The 14174-nt window shown below is 37.0% G+C and overlaps 1 protein-coding gene across 1 annotated transcript in view; it reads left to right on the top strand.

Annotated features, from left to right (window-relative positions):
* Positions 1-14174, top strand: part of LOC149018171 (ATP-dependent 6-phosphofructokinase 5, chloroplastic-like) — a 72002-nt gene that overhangs the window by 30811 nt on the left and 27017 nt on the right. The window contains exons 5-10 of the mRNA XM_089152491.1: positions 7478-7573; positions 7690-7791; positions 7908-7982; positions 12099-12239; positions 12423-12539; positions 12671-12775. Coding sequence (XP_089008617.1) covers positions 7478-7573; positions 7690-7791; positions 7908-7982; positions 12099-12239; positions 12423-12539; positions 12671-12775 — 636 coding nt within the window. The remainder of the gene's footprint in view (positions 1-7477; positions 7574-7689; positions 7792-7907; positions 7983-12098; positions 12240-12422; positions 12540-12670; positions 12776-14174) is intronic.

The raw sequence follows: 14174 nt of genomic DNA, 5'->3' as shown, positions 1-14174 counted from the left end.
GTATGTCTCGAACTTTGTGGGGAACTATAAATGTTTAGTTGTAAGCCTATAGATAGTCCTATGGACTCTCATGTCAAACTTGGAGTGACATAGATTCATCATCAAATTGGGCATCTTTCCCTACAAATCGTCTAAGTTAGATTATATTTGTATTTAGCATTTGATATCATGGGTAAACTTTGTTATTGGCCAACCTGATGGGTACAAAAATATGGGTAGTGTGGGAAAATAGGATCTATTTTAGCAAAAGGAGTCTATTCTGTAGTCAGTTTCTAATTTTGAGTCTTAGTTTGAAACTGTCAGCTTATGTGACTATAAATATACAGGTGTAATTGCTCAGCAAAGCCTTGGATTGATGTAATGAATGTTGAGTTCTGCTTATTGCTATCATGAGGCACAATGGCATAGCATGGTTGTGACACCATCTTACCGCCCACTCCCTCGTCTTTCCTTTTCTCTTATGCTATTTCTTCTCCTTCTTGTTACTTGAATTTCTTACTGGATCAGTTCTTCCTGTCAGTAATGCCACCCGCCATTCTCTTTTGACTGTATGTTGAATCATCCCATCTTCAGTTCTTATAATTTTCTATTCCCCAGTCGATATTTCCCACTTTTGTTTCTAGTTTTTTTCCTTCATCTTTCTCCCTGAATTCTAGCCATTAAAATCTTATTGCAGTCCAAATTAACCATTAGAATATATTAAAAGCCCCATCCCACAGCCTATTCATATCATTCCTTTCTTCCAATAAAGCATATATCAAATTATCACCCAATATCGGAGGTTTTAAACCCCTTCCATGAATTTTCATACTCCCTAGGAAAACCCATAATTGAAACTTAGATCTACACCAATCTGACTGTTGAAATTATACCAAACTTTATGGATCATGTGCCCATATATCATTACCTAGTTCTCTCCGGGTTTCATCCCCATCCAACCACTATAACGTATGTTCTTGTGTACCCCCAGGAAACCGTACCCCATATCTAAGATCTTTGGATTGATGAATTGAATTTTATTTCTTGCTACTGGTGAGGCACAGTGGCATAGCATGGTTGTGCGATCATCTTTTTCCTCCCCTGAGGAACCCAATTTTTCCTATTAAGCTACTTTTTCTCTTTCTTGTTCCTTGAATTTCTTACAAGGGGAAATTTTTTTTTCTCTCACATACTATTAATTACCATCAGAGATCCAAGGTTTTAACTCCCTTTCTTGAGTTCTTGCTCCCTAGAAAGAAAAAAAAAAAAAAAAAAAAAAAAAAAAATTCAAACTTAGATCTGATGATGTGGAAATTTGAGATAAAAAAACAGTTCCAGAAGTTAATCAATATACTTGTTATTGTTCAGGACTTCTTATGGTTATTCAATTTATGGAAACACCTAAACAAGCTCTCTGGGGTGCAGCAGGTCATCTGCTGAGATCAAGGACCAAGATCTCAGTCTTGGGTCCAGTTTCAGCCAAGCCCCAAAATGAGATGTGTTAGATATTGTTTTGAGGATTCAACCCTCAGTTGGGGTTGAAACTGAGGGTTGAAACTTGGGTATTGACTAAGCTCCAAGCTGAGAAACTCAAAGAGTTTTTGGTCAGTTTTGATTGTGGGGTTTTGACAAAGCTTGAAACTGAGAAACTTGGAGTTTCTGGTCACTTTTGACCAATATTTAGTTTTATCACTGAGGTGCTATAAGTAAGGGCTTGATGTACTGCCTTATTAGCCACACCAAGACTGTTAGCTACTCTAATGTGGTTTGGGCTGAAGTTGATGGTGATCGAAGATCAACTGTAGGTAAGGGTGTCAATTCGGTACCGAAACCACATACCGTTACCAAAACTGCTCGAATATATCTGTACCATACAATTTCTGGAATGGTATCATACAATTTTTGAAAATGGTATTGATGTTACCCAGGTCTTGGGTTAGTCTTCAGGATCTTCTTTACTTAAAACCAGCTAATAAATGGGCTATCTGTAAGGTTAGTGTTTATCTATTGGATGGTTTGGGTATGTTTTTGGAAATAGGAATGGATAATTTAGGATAACAAAGACCGCTAGGTGCGATGGTGATGTAAGCAGGAACCGTCCCCCTAGACAAACCAGTCATTTGGGCCCCAGACCCAAACCAAAGTGGTGCACCTAGTGGGCTGGCTGAACCCTACTAGGGGTAATTTGATCATTTTCCGACTTCTTCTGATAATTATTTTAGTCCAATAACTTTTGTTTTATTTTTGTTAGTCCTTATCTAATTTTACTTCATTGGTTGAATTTAGTATTGTGAGTCCCAGTTAGAGTAGGAGTCCCAATTGGAATATATTTTAAATAAGATTCTTTATGGACAAGTAGTTGTTAATTTTGCAAGTTATTTTTTTTATTTGTGGTTATTATTCCTAGAAAGTTACCTAAGAAACAGTTCTACACCTAAAAACCAACCCATAGCATCCATAAACCCTCATATTCCCGACCTCAAGCTTCCTTGATCATCCTAGGGAGCCTGTGTATCACTAAACACATTCCATGCTTCTTTGTTACAATCCATATTGATCTTGTGAATCCTAACTTGTCCCTAGGATTTCTTCAAAGCCCTAATTCATCCCAAATCTCCTTGACAAAACCCTAACACATCCCATATTTCTTTGTTAACCCCAAACTTTATTTTCCTCTCAATTCCTATAACCCATTCAGGTTTTTGTTAATCCCAATCTTATCCCAAAACCCTAAACTCCCAAATTTTTACAAATAGACCCATCCCATGTAGGTTTGTTAAAAATCTCCAATTCTCAAGTTTGTTTCTTGATTTGTTGGTGCACAAGGAGAGGATTTTCGGCTAACCCTAATTTTAGGGAAACAGCCATGCATCGCTTAACCCTAAACTGATGGTTGCATCAAATTGGTTTGTTTGAGAAATTATATCTTGGGCATGGGGTGGGTTAGGGAGGTTTAGGGTTTTAACAAACTCTAAGACGGGCTGGTGGATTGAGATAAATTAGGAATTTAACAAACCCAAATGGATGGGAACATTGGGGAGGAAACAATTCAGTTTATGGGATTGGTTCAAATGGGATGGGATAAGGGTTTAACAATTAGGGAAGGGTGGGAAAGGTTTGAGAGGTTTATGGTTAGGGAAGAAAGGTTATTGGGAACTTGCGGTTAGGCTTGGGGCTTTCTTGATTGTTTCTTGAGTGCTTCTTTCTATTTCTTGATCTCTCTTCCTTTTCTTTCTTTCTTTCATTTCTTCATTTCTATCTTCTTTCTTTCTTCTTTTCTTTTCTGTTTTTCTGATCTGCCACAAGACTCAAGAAAGGGGAAAGAGGGTGGAATGGAGAGGAGGGGCTAGGGAGGGAATGCCGAAGGGTTTGGGAGGGGCGGTGGAGGGTTTTAGGTGATGCTGCAGGGTAGGGAAGGGGGCTATAAGGTCTGCGATAAAAGGGGGAGGGGTGAGAAGGTCTTGCGATGGAAGGGAGGGGTGGGGGGAGTCCTTGCACGGGCTAGGGAAAGAAGAGAGAGGGGCTGGAATGAGCCGGGAGGGGGCTGGCTTGGACTTACTAGTTTATGAATGCTGATGTTTGTTCTTGAGTTGAAGGTGATCACCAAGAGAAAATTTATGAGCCCAGGTCATGTGGTAGCTTCCCATGACTCCAAGCCTTTAATTTTCTACTAATCTTCAACTATCCTCCTTACGTGGTGGTGGGGTTCTATAAATAGCCTCACATTGGAGGGAAAAGACTTGGACTTAAACAAGGAAACCAAAGTGGACTCATCTAGGGAATCGCTTATAGATTAAGATCCCACTTTACAGCTGAATTAATAAACTTCCACTAAAACAAATCTTTAAGATAACAACTTGAAGCTAGCTAATAAACAAGACCACGAAATAACAAAGTAAATAATAATTATCTAGAAGGAATCTTGCAGTAGATTCCAACTAGTACTCTTAATTATCTTAAATATCAATTAAGGAAAATAAAATAGTTATAGACTCCTCATGAGGCAAGGAATCTAACTAGGCTTAGGAGACCTCAAGGGGGCATGAAAAATGACTAAAATACCCTGTAGGGCATTTGGCCAACTCTTTGGTGTGTCGATTGCGCTTGGTCTTGGGGCCCCTTTTTGGGGGTTCTTTGGGAGAGGGGGGCGGGGGTTGGGCCTGGTTGCATTAGGTATTGGGTGTGTGATGTGACCAGGCCTTCACCCCCTCCCCCAACCTCAAAAAAAAAAAAAGAAAAAGAAGAAGGAACCACCGAAAGAGGACCCATGCAAAGCCCAAACAGGCCCCCAACCATGCGGCAGCCAGGGCTTGCCGAATTCTGCTCGGTGTATTTTTTGTAATTTTTCACACCCCTTCTTGGGGTTCCATGAGTACTGGCCACTGGGAGACTGTCTTGATAGGAGTCTTGAACTATTTTATTTTCTTTAATTGGTTGAGTCAAGGTAATGATGATTAGGAGTCCCAGTGTTGGTGGAAGTCCAAGTTGGAACCTAGTTGCAAGATTCCTTGTAGATAATTCTTATCTTTATTTTGTTATTTTCTTGTGGACCTAGTTGGCAATTAGTTATTAGTTTGAAAAGACTCTTTATTTGTGGTCATTTAGTAGTTGAGTCAAATTAAGTTTCTTGTTTTCATTATGTAGTTGAGTCCAATTAAGTTTCTAGTTTAAGTCCAAGTCTAACTGTCTAAGTTCCATGTAAGGCTATTTATAGCCCCACTCTCCTTGTAAAGAACGAGTTGAAGATGGATAAAGAATTAGGCTTGGAGTTGTGGGAGAGACCACATGACCTTGGCTGAGAAGTTTCTTGAGTTTTCAGCAATCTATGTTCAAGTTCCAGCAGCCTTCTTCAACTACAGTGGCTCCAAAACCTAATCCAAGTAAGCATGGCAATCACAGCCCCTTTCCCTACCCTGTGACAGCTCTAGAAACCCCCCTCCCCTCCCCTCCCCTCCTAGCCCTTCTGGCAGCAATTCCCCACCGTCCCTCTTTGCTCTACACCTTGCAGCCACCTCCCCCTCTCTTTCCCTCTTCATTTCACCCTCTTCCTGTTTCTTGATTCTTGCAGCAGCATCTGGAAAGAAAGAAAAACTAGGAGGAAAAAAAAAAAAAAGAAGAAAGAAAGAAAGAAGAAAGAGAGAGGAAGGCAAGAAAGAATCATAATTCTTGGAAAGAAGTCCAAGATCCTAACAAGAAGTCTTCTAGTTCAACTGTAAGCTTCCTTCTTCCTTTTCCCTTAATTGTAGACCTCTCAAACCCTTCCCACCCCATTCCTAAATTATTAAAATCCTAAATCATCCCATCCATCTGATTGAGCCCTTTATTTTCCTAACTCATCTTAGTTGGGTGAAGCCCTAATCACCCCAAATTGTTTCCCATCCTATTTGGTTAAGTCCGAAGTTTTCCAAAACCTTTCCCAGCTAGGATTTGTTAAAACCCTAGTTTCCCTAACTCTCACATAACCAAGATACAATTTTCTTCAACCTAATCTGTTAACTTAAATAAAATCAACCTAGGGGTTTTTCTCTTCTCGAATTATCCATTACTTTCTCCAAATCATGCCAGAACCATACCCAAGCCAACTCATAATTAAAATCCTAACATTTTGATAGCCTATTTATTTGCTTGCTCTAATAACAGAGGGTCCTGAAAGGTCAATCCAGGCCCTGGGTTACATCAGTGTGGTACAATGTGAAAATGTTTCCTGGTTCAACATGCACTGGCGTATATCAAGACCATACCCTATATACCGTTTAGGGATATAGGTATGCAAACATGTTTGCTTTTAGGTTTAATTAGAATAAAGTAAGTATACAAACAGGTGATTTGATGCCTTTTTTGTGTGGTATTATTTGCATTGATTAGTAGTATTTCTGTACACTGTATACTGTTTAGTGCCATACATGTACTGTGTACAGATACAGTTTTCATACTGAAAACGGTTTCACCAAAGTAGATCTTATGCAGTACAGTATGGTTTCGGGTAGGTATTTTCTGTACTGTACCAGTTGACATCCTTAACTGCAGGTAACCATGCATTTGTTATAGCCCTATAGGTTTGGAAGAGTAAGAAGCTGACTACAAGTGGGTTGATCTAGTACTCAAGCTGAGTATAAAGCCATGATACATACTGCAGCTGAGTTGATGTGCTTAAGTATTTTAATCAAGAGCTTGGGTTTGTAATCACTTAACCTATGAAAAAGTTTCATTATTATCAAGATGCTATTTATGTAGCTACCAATTCTGTCTTTCATGAGAGGACTAGTCATATTAAAGTGGACTGCCATATGTTGAGGATGCAATGATGAAGAAGTTGATTTCTGCTATATCTATGCTCCAGTTTGAGAAGGGGGACGTTAAGTTGGTGTAGGTTTTGTAGTCTTCTTTTAGTATTCTGTCCACTGTCCTCAAGTATAAAATATACGATAAGTATTGTATTAAGTTGAGGTGGAGAGGTGTAATCAGAGTTCCCTGTGACCAATGCATTCCTTTGAATGTTAAAAAGGAAAGTCTACGGGATTGTTGTCCGATCATCTGTTATGTTTGAGGAAACTTTGGGCAGTCAAAACTGCCATAACTAAAGATATGTGTTGCTGTCTTGCAGAAATCCATGAGTGTCCAGGAATCTCATCTAAAGTGGTTTTGGCATGTACAATGAAGGCCTGAGGACACCCAGTAGGGAGACTGATCCCAATTAAAGGAGCTAAAAGAGCGAGGGACTGGCCTAAAATGACCATAAGTGAGGTTGTAAAGAATGATATGCATAGCCTGAGCCTTGTCCCAGGTTGAGTCTACTGGAAAGCAAACATCCATGTTCAGCTCCATGTAATCGAGTTTTTCTTGATTCCCTGGGCTATCCTCATCTCTCTTACCTACTCAAGCTATCATGAGACAAATGGAGAATTATGTGAATATATGTCATTGCCTGATTCTTCATGGCCCAGAAAATAGAAAACATGCAAGAAGCATGAATTTGCAACCACTGTTCTTGACATCATTACTAAAGCGAACTCCATAAGCATTTAGTCCGTGGTCATTTTAATTTTCCATATCTCACTTTCTTATCTCGGTTTTTATTTTATTATTATTATTATTATTATTATTTTTAAATAATAATAATAAATTTCTTCATTCCCTTTACTTTGTTTCTCCTTGTAGACATCAGTTTTCCATTTGTTTTGAAAAAGATCTGTGGCCAACTCTGTATTAGTTAGGAGAAGGCTGTTGTTGTTAATATAAGTTGTGGATCCAAGTGCCTACTTGTAATTTCTGTTTTATATTTGCATTTCGACTTCCACGTATCCACAGTTTGAGTATTTTGCCATCCTCCCAAGCTGTGGGCAGTTTTGTCTCATCCTTTTTTGTCTTCTTCTCTTCTCCTCGACCTCTCTTCTTTCTTTCTTATGGTTAGGTGTTGATTCAGGTCCTGTGGAACTATTTTTTTCCTTCATATGCAATTGTTTCTAAATATTTGAGGTTTTTCTGATTCCTTTTGCAGATTGTTATCACTCTTGAAATCTATGGTGTGAAAAAGATTATCGGGATACCTTTTGGTTATCGTGGCTTTTTCAGTGAGGAAATACGTGAAATGCAGGTATGCATGTTTTTACTCTATGAAACAGCAGCCTGAGTTCAACTGTACTGTTACCAAGTATTAGATGTTTCCTATTCCTTATTTTGTGACTTGTTTTCAATCTGCTGGATTTGAAGCTATCTCGTAAGGTGGTTCAAAATATTCACCTAGCTGGTGGAAGCTTATTAGGAGTTTCTCGTGGTGGTCCGGATATCAGTGACATTGTTAACAATATGGAGGTACTAAGTTTCTTTCCATTTGAAGGTTTATTTTTCTGTGATAAATTGAGTGAGTTGCTAAATTTGCGCCTCCCGTGACGTGCAAACCTTCTTATTCATATGCAATATGTTGTCAGGAAAGAGGAATTAACATGCTGTTTGTCTTGGGTGGAGATGGTACTCATGCTGGTGCTAACGCAATACACAATGAGGTTGTTGGAATTTGCTTTCTTCTCAATTTCATGTAGTACATTGTCATTTCTGAATTTCTACAGGTCTGGTTTTGATTGTCTTTCTACCTGTGTAGAATGCAGAACTGCTTAATACTGAATTCAATCTTCATGTTGTAAAACTGTGTAACGTTTTTCTTTTGAATATCTGATGGAAATGCTTTCTGAACATAATTTGTCTAGAGAGTCATTCTCATTGTTTTTCTCCTTCTGTTTTACTATTTATTTAAGCTTATTCATCTTTGTCAGTTCTCTTAAATATTAGATTATTAGTATTACAGAGCTGTAAGGGGCTATTAACTGGTCAGACTTAGTTAGATCTATGAGTATGTTAGAACAGGATGCACCTACAGTAACAGTCTACTGCACAGGAATTCACATTTTCACCATTAGCTTTTACTATTCAATTAACTTCTTTTCCTGTCTTTATAATTTTAGTGTGTATGCATGTTTATTCTCAATTTCTCATCTTAATTTGTGAAGAGGCAGCAATATTTCAGTGATAAAAAAGGAATAGCTTTTCCATCAGTTTGAGAAGTTCTACAATTCAGTAACTTCAGATTTTTTTTCTTTCTTTCCAATTATGAAGGACCAAAAGAATTTAGAATTTTATCCATGTATTTCTTATTTGGACTAAGTTTACACATTATATTCTTTGGGGAGAGGACTGTTCTATTTCTTCTATCGGTGCCACTTGTTGATGATTCTTCTTTAAAGCTTCCCGTTCCTTTTCTTGGTTGGGGTGTAATTTCAGATCTTTTTTTTTTATTCTTTTCTTTCAAAAGCTGGTACTTAATTCAGGGATTTGTTTTAATACATTAATAAACATAATGCTAACTTAATTATGATATCTTATGAATTTTATCATATAGACAGACTTGGTGATATAAATTAATTCTAGGACCACCAAATGAGGGCCCAAGGGCCTACGCCCCTCCCAGAAACCCCTAGTAAATTCATTCAAGTACAGGGGTATTTTGGTCATTTTTCAGATTTCGTGGAGTCTAGGTCTGGGCCCCAACAAGTCCAATTTGTTGTCTAGACCCTAAATCTATTTTTGTTTTCTTTTTTGGATTAGTATTGATGAGATATTACAAAGTCCATGTCTAGGTGTGATTCCCACTTGTGTTGGGATCCCCTAATTTGAGTCCAGTTTTATTCTAATTTCTTTTAGGACTCCATATCTACTCTTAGAATCCTTATTGGATCCCTCTAGAGTGAGATATGATAGTTTGGTTTATGTTGGAAGTTGTTAGTCAAGTCAGAGTCCTAAGTAGAACTAGCAAGTTAGTTCGAAGTTGATTAGGCTTCTTATTTAGAGTCCTGTTTTATTTCTTATTTTAAGGCTATAAATAAAGCCTCCTTCCTTTGTAACTGACACATGGACTTGAATAAAATTTCTGAGTTTGGAAAAAATGAAGTTGTGGCTTCCTTGGGAGGGTCACAATGGAATTTAAGAGTTCATCTTCTTCAAATTTCAGCATTCGTTTTTGTTGAAAGACTGAGAGAAATCTTGATTTGTGTCTGAATGACACATCAGGAGCTTTATTTATACTAATAACTTATCAAATACAGAACAAATCAAATATTCCTAGTGTGGGAGTCTTACAAGAAAACATAAAAGATCTTAAAGATCCTGAAATCCTAGTAGAATCGAAAAATAGAAACTAAATCTACCAATAACCAAATCACACCCAAATCTGCTGAACTTCCTAATAATCGATTCCGTCTTACAAGATTTCGAGTTCAGCAGCCCTTAACCATCTCCAAGTGAACATCATCCCCAATCCATCATTACCCTTGCCCTTCTTCTTTCCCCATCAATCACAGCCTTTCTTTTTATTTTCTTCAATTTTCTTCAATTTTCTAGCTTAAATTTCAAATTTGCTCTACACCAATCTAATCGTTAGATCTGTCCCAAACTTCAGAATTCCAATTTGACCTCATTTTGGCTGTCCAATCTCAAGATATAATTACTTTATTGAATATTTGTACTTCCAAAGACCTGAAAAACATGAACCTTAATATCTTTTAATTTAGCCATCCAAACCCCGCCAAATTTGGGGTATCATATCCCCGCATCATTAGTTACATTATCTCTAAGTTTCAGCCCATTGTGAGACCTATAGACCCAAGTTTCCATCTCAAGGAATTTATTCCATAGCTCCTATGTGATGACTTTCATATATTTGAGATCTATAAAAACATTTAAAAAAAAAATTAATGAAAAAGAAAATAAAAGGATCTATAAAAACATATCCAACTACAAAACATTAACCTAACATTCACAAGACATATCACAAAGGAACCCTATATCCCCAGAATTCCCAAAACCCTAGAATCCCTAATTCCTCTCAAACCTGATAGGTCACTTAATTGCATTAATATTATATCAAATCCTTTGTATTTTAAAGAGACTAAACAGATTATAGCATTTGGATATCAAATCCATAAAAAGAATGGTTACAACCATATTGCCACATTTAAATCAAATCAAAGAATCAATGCCCAAATTAAGATAGATGATTTGATTATGTCCAAAGCTAGAGATTTGATTATATCCAAAGCTAGAGATTTGATTTTGTCAAAATTAGAAGGACTTTTCGTGAAATGTCTTAATTCAACAAGCAAATATTTCGTTCTCTCTTGCGATTAGACATCTAAGGAAGAAGCTGAATTGTTAAGTGACTAAATTAGAAACCATTGCATTGACAAAGAGGATGATGAAAATAATCAAATGGGCAAGGAGAAAGAAAGGAAACAACTGAATTGGGAAGAATTGCATTGCTAAAGCGAACGATGGAAATGACAAAATTGGAAAGGATGCAGAATTGGAAGGAATCTCCTATAAGAAGGAACGCATTTTCAGAGATTGAGGACAGAAGCTACAGCAAGAGGAAGCCACAGTTCTGAGGAAGAACGACACAATGTTTTCTATTTTCATTTCTTTATTTTTCTTTTCCATGTCTAGCTAATTTCATCTTTCGATCAAGATTAATGGAAGTTTGATTTTCGCCAATTGTGAGACTTCTGATGATTAATTTTCTTTAATTCTCAGGTATTTGTGCGTTTTCCATGTTTATTATGTTATTGTATTAATCCTTAGACAAGAGATCTATTGTTTGTTGATGGTTAATACAATACCTAATCAATTAGAATAATTTTTATTATTCTCATATAAGTGACAAATAGCATGCTCGAATGGGTAATCAATGCCCTAGAGAGTTTGCTATGAAAATGTATGTCCTAGTTTTAATAAACAAGGCTTTTCCGGGTTTACTGAATAGGGATTGAGTCTTTCATTTTTTATGCAATTAATAGACATAACTCAAAGGACAGATCCGAAGGTTGTCGATAAAGTAGGGAAAGATTAGTTGTTAGAGGACTGATCCTCAATGACCATAACCAATCTACCTGAAATTAAAGTTTTTGTTTTAAGTAAATGATCAATTGAGAGAACCAATACTGAAATTAAATCTTGATTGAAAGCTTTTATTATTCTGCTTTTCTTGTTAATTACTGCATCTGTTTATTTTTATTTAGTTTATTGATTCAAAACCCCCCAATTTTTATCAAGGAATAAATCTTCACCAATCTCTGTGGATTCGATCTACTCACTGCTATTACAAATTCAGTTGAGAGAAAGATTATCTTTGGTGGATTCGACACCCATCAAAACCCAAAAATTTCAAAACCATAAGTGATAAAATTTACCCATAATCAACCCATTCCCTTCAACCATAGGGTATTCTAAACCCTAATTGACTGCTGATTCTATTGAAGAGGATCTTGGAGTGAGCCTAAATCTGGGCCAACTTTCCTGAAAGTTAAACCCTATAATTTGGTTCCCGTCACTTGGGTATTAAGTGCAAATAAAATTTAACAATGTTATCTTCCGCAGAAAATTACTGTAAGGAAGGAACCTGCATCTTATTTTGGCATGGATCTGGCAACCTTAGTAGTTAGTATATAGATGATCACATTCTATATTCAATTATCACAAATGTTTTATCCAATTTGTTGTTAGTTCAATTCTTCTCCCTGGTATTGCTTTTCCTTGAAGCTGCAAGTGCAACTCATGTTGGTTCTAATATGTAGTGTCGCAAGAGACGAATGAAGGTAGCTGTTGTTGGTGTACCAAAAACTATTGACAATGATATTCTTTTGATGGACAAGACCTTTGGTTTTGATACTGCTGTTGAAGCAGCCCAACGGGCAATAAATTCTGCATATATTGAGGTATAATTAGTTATATGCTTTAAAATAGCATCTTTTCAGAGTTTCAAATCCTCATATATGTGACCTGTTTTTGTATTGATTAACCTTCGTCTTTTCCCCCATCAAGTATTTCTCAATGTTGGTGTGCTTTTACCAAATTGACAAAATGATAGATGGATTCTATTCTTTTGAATCTTGTAATAGGCACATAGCGCTTACCGTGGTATTGGCATCGTAAAGTTGATGGGCCGAAGTAGTGGATTCATAGCCATGCATGCATCCCTAGCTAGTGGACAAGTGGATCTATGCTTGATACCGGAGGTGCGTACTGTTAGATTTCAACCCATAAATGCCTTACCCTGACTGTTTGGGGTGTAAAGGTGTGTTTGCAAAATATTATTGGGCACTCTTCTGCTTTCCTCTTGCGACTAATGCACACTCTTTGTTGTAAGGTACCTTTTCGATTGCATGGTCCTCATGGTGTTTTGAATCATCTAAAATATCTCCTTGAGACGAAGGGATCAGCTGTAGTCTGTGTAGCGGAAGGAGCTGGGCAGGTCAGTTTAGTGAATATTTTAGTTGCTGGTCCTTTTCTTCTTCTTTGTGGGGTAGTAGCTTAAACGTAATGAAGTTCCATTTTTCTAAGCTTTGTTCTGGTGAAACTTACATCTCCCTTCATGCGGGGAAATATTCTTATGTTCTCTTCTCCTTAGTCTCTTGCTCTTTCTAATTTTTCAGAAGTTTATGAACAAGTTCATTGGAGAGAGAACTAATGGAAGAAATAGTTCATATGTCATGTTATGATGTATTTGTCTTCTTCAGCACTTATAAAAGGTGCTTTGAAGTTTGCTTCTTTCATTTATAGACACATATTTACAGGTTTTTAAATCAGGACAAACTTGTAGTTGTTATTATTGAGCTCTGCTCACTGGAGCCTAGCATTTTTAGTCTCTATACTAATGTGCGCTATATAGTATTTGCAATTATATTTAGTTATAGGGTTCTGCTCATGAATTAGAGAACTTTTATTATTATAAATAGAGCTTGGAAGTACTCATAATGCACTAGTCATTATTTTCTAACTCTCTTATCCCCTCCTCGGTTCTCTCTCTCTCTCTCTCTCTCCTCCCTTCCCTCTCCCCATATGGTATTGTTGAATGGTTTGAGAACTTCTGACTTGTGTTAGAAAGACATAGTTAGTCTTTATTTATAGTAATAAGAGAGTATAGAAAGAAAAGAAATTTCTGATGTGGGTTATTACATAATAGCATCCTAGAGACAATTCTACCCTTTATTTAGAATCACAATACTCCCCCTCAAGTTGGTCAATAGATATATATCATGCCCAACTTGCTAGTAATATATAAAAAACTTTAGTACTCCGATTCTTAGTAAATATAGAACCTTATGACTTTTTGATGAGACAAAAGAAATGTGGATAAGACTAAGTTCAACCTTCTCCTTGATGAAGTAAGATGAGACAAAAGAAATGTGGATAAGACTAAATTCAACCTTCTCCTTGATGAAGTGTCTATCGATCTTTAGATGCTTAGTCCTATCATGTTGAATTGAATTGTGAGCTTGCTGATTGTAGACTTGCTGTCTGAGAATAGTAGTAGGGACCTTAACTTTTGCACTTAGATCCTAGAGTCGCCTCTTCAACCATTGAACCTTATAATGCCTTGAACCATTGCTCTAAACCTGGCTTCAGCACTAGACCTAGATACAACAGCATGTTTCTTGCTCCTCCAAGTCAATAAGTTTTCTCCTATATAAGTACAGTACCTAGAAGTAGACCTCTGGTCATCAGGACACCCTGCCCAGTTTGCATCAGCGTCAGCTTCAGTATTCAAGTGTCCATTAAAAGAAATTAGGGTTCCCTTTCCAAGAACTCCTTTAAGTATTTCAAAATTCTGTGGACAACATTTAGATGAGAGAATATGGATCATGCATGTA

This window comes from Hakea prostrata, chromosome 4, assembly GCF_041222555.1.
Source record: "Hakea prostrata isolate BN-2017 chromosome 4, UWA_Hpros_2, whole genome shotgun sequence".
Taxonomy (NCBI): Eukaryota; Viridiplantae; Streptophyta; class Magnoliopsida; order Proteales; family Proteaceae; genus Hakea; species Hakea prostrata.
This window is presented reverse-complemented; position numbering and strand designations above follow the sequence as displayed.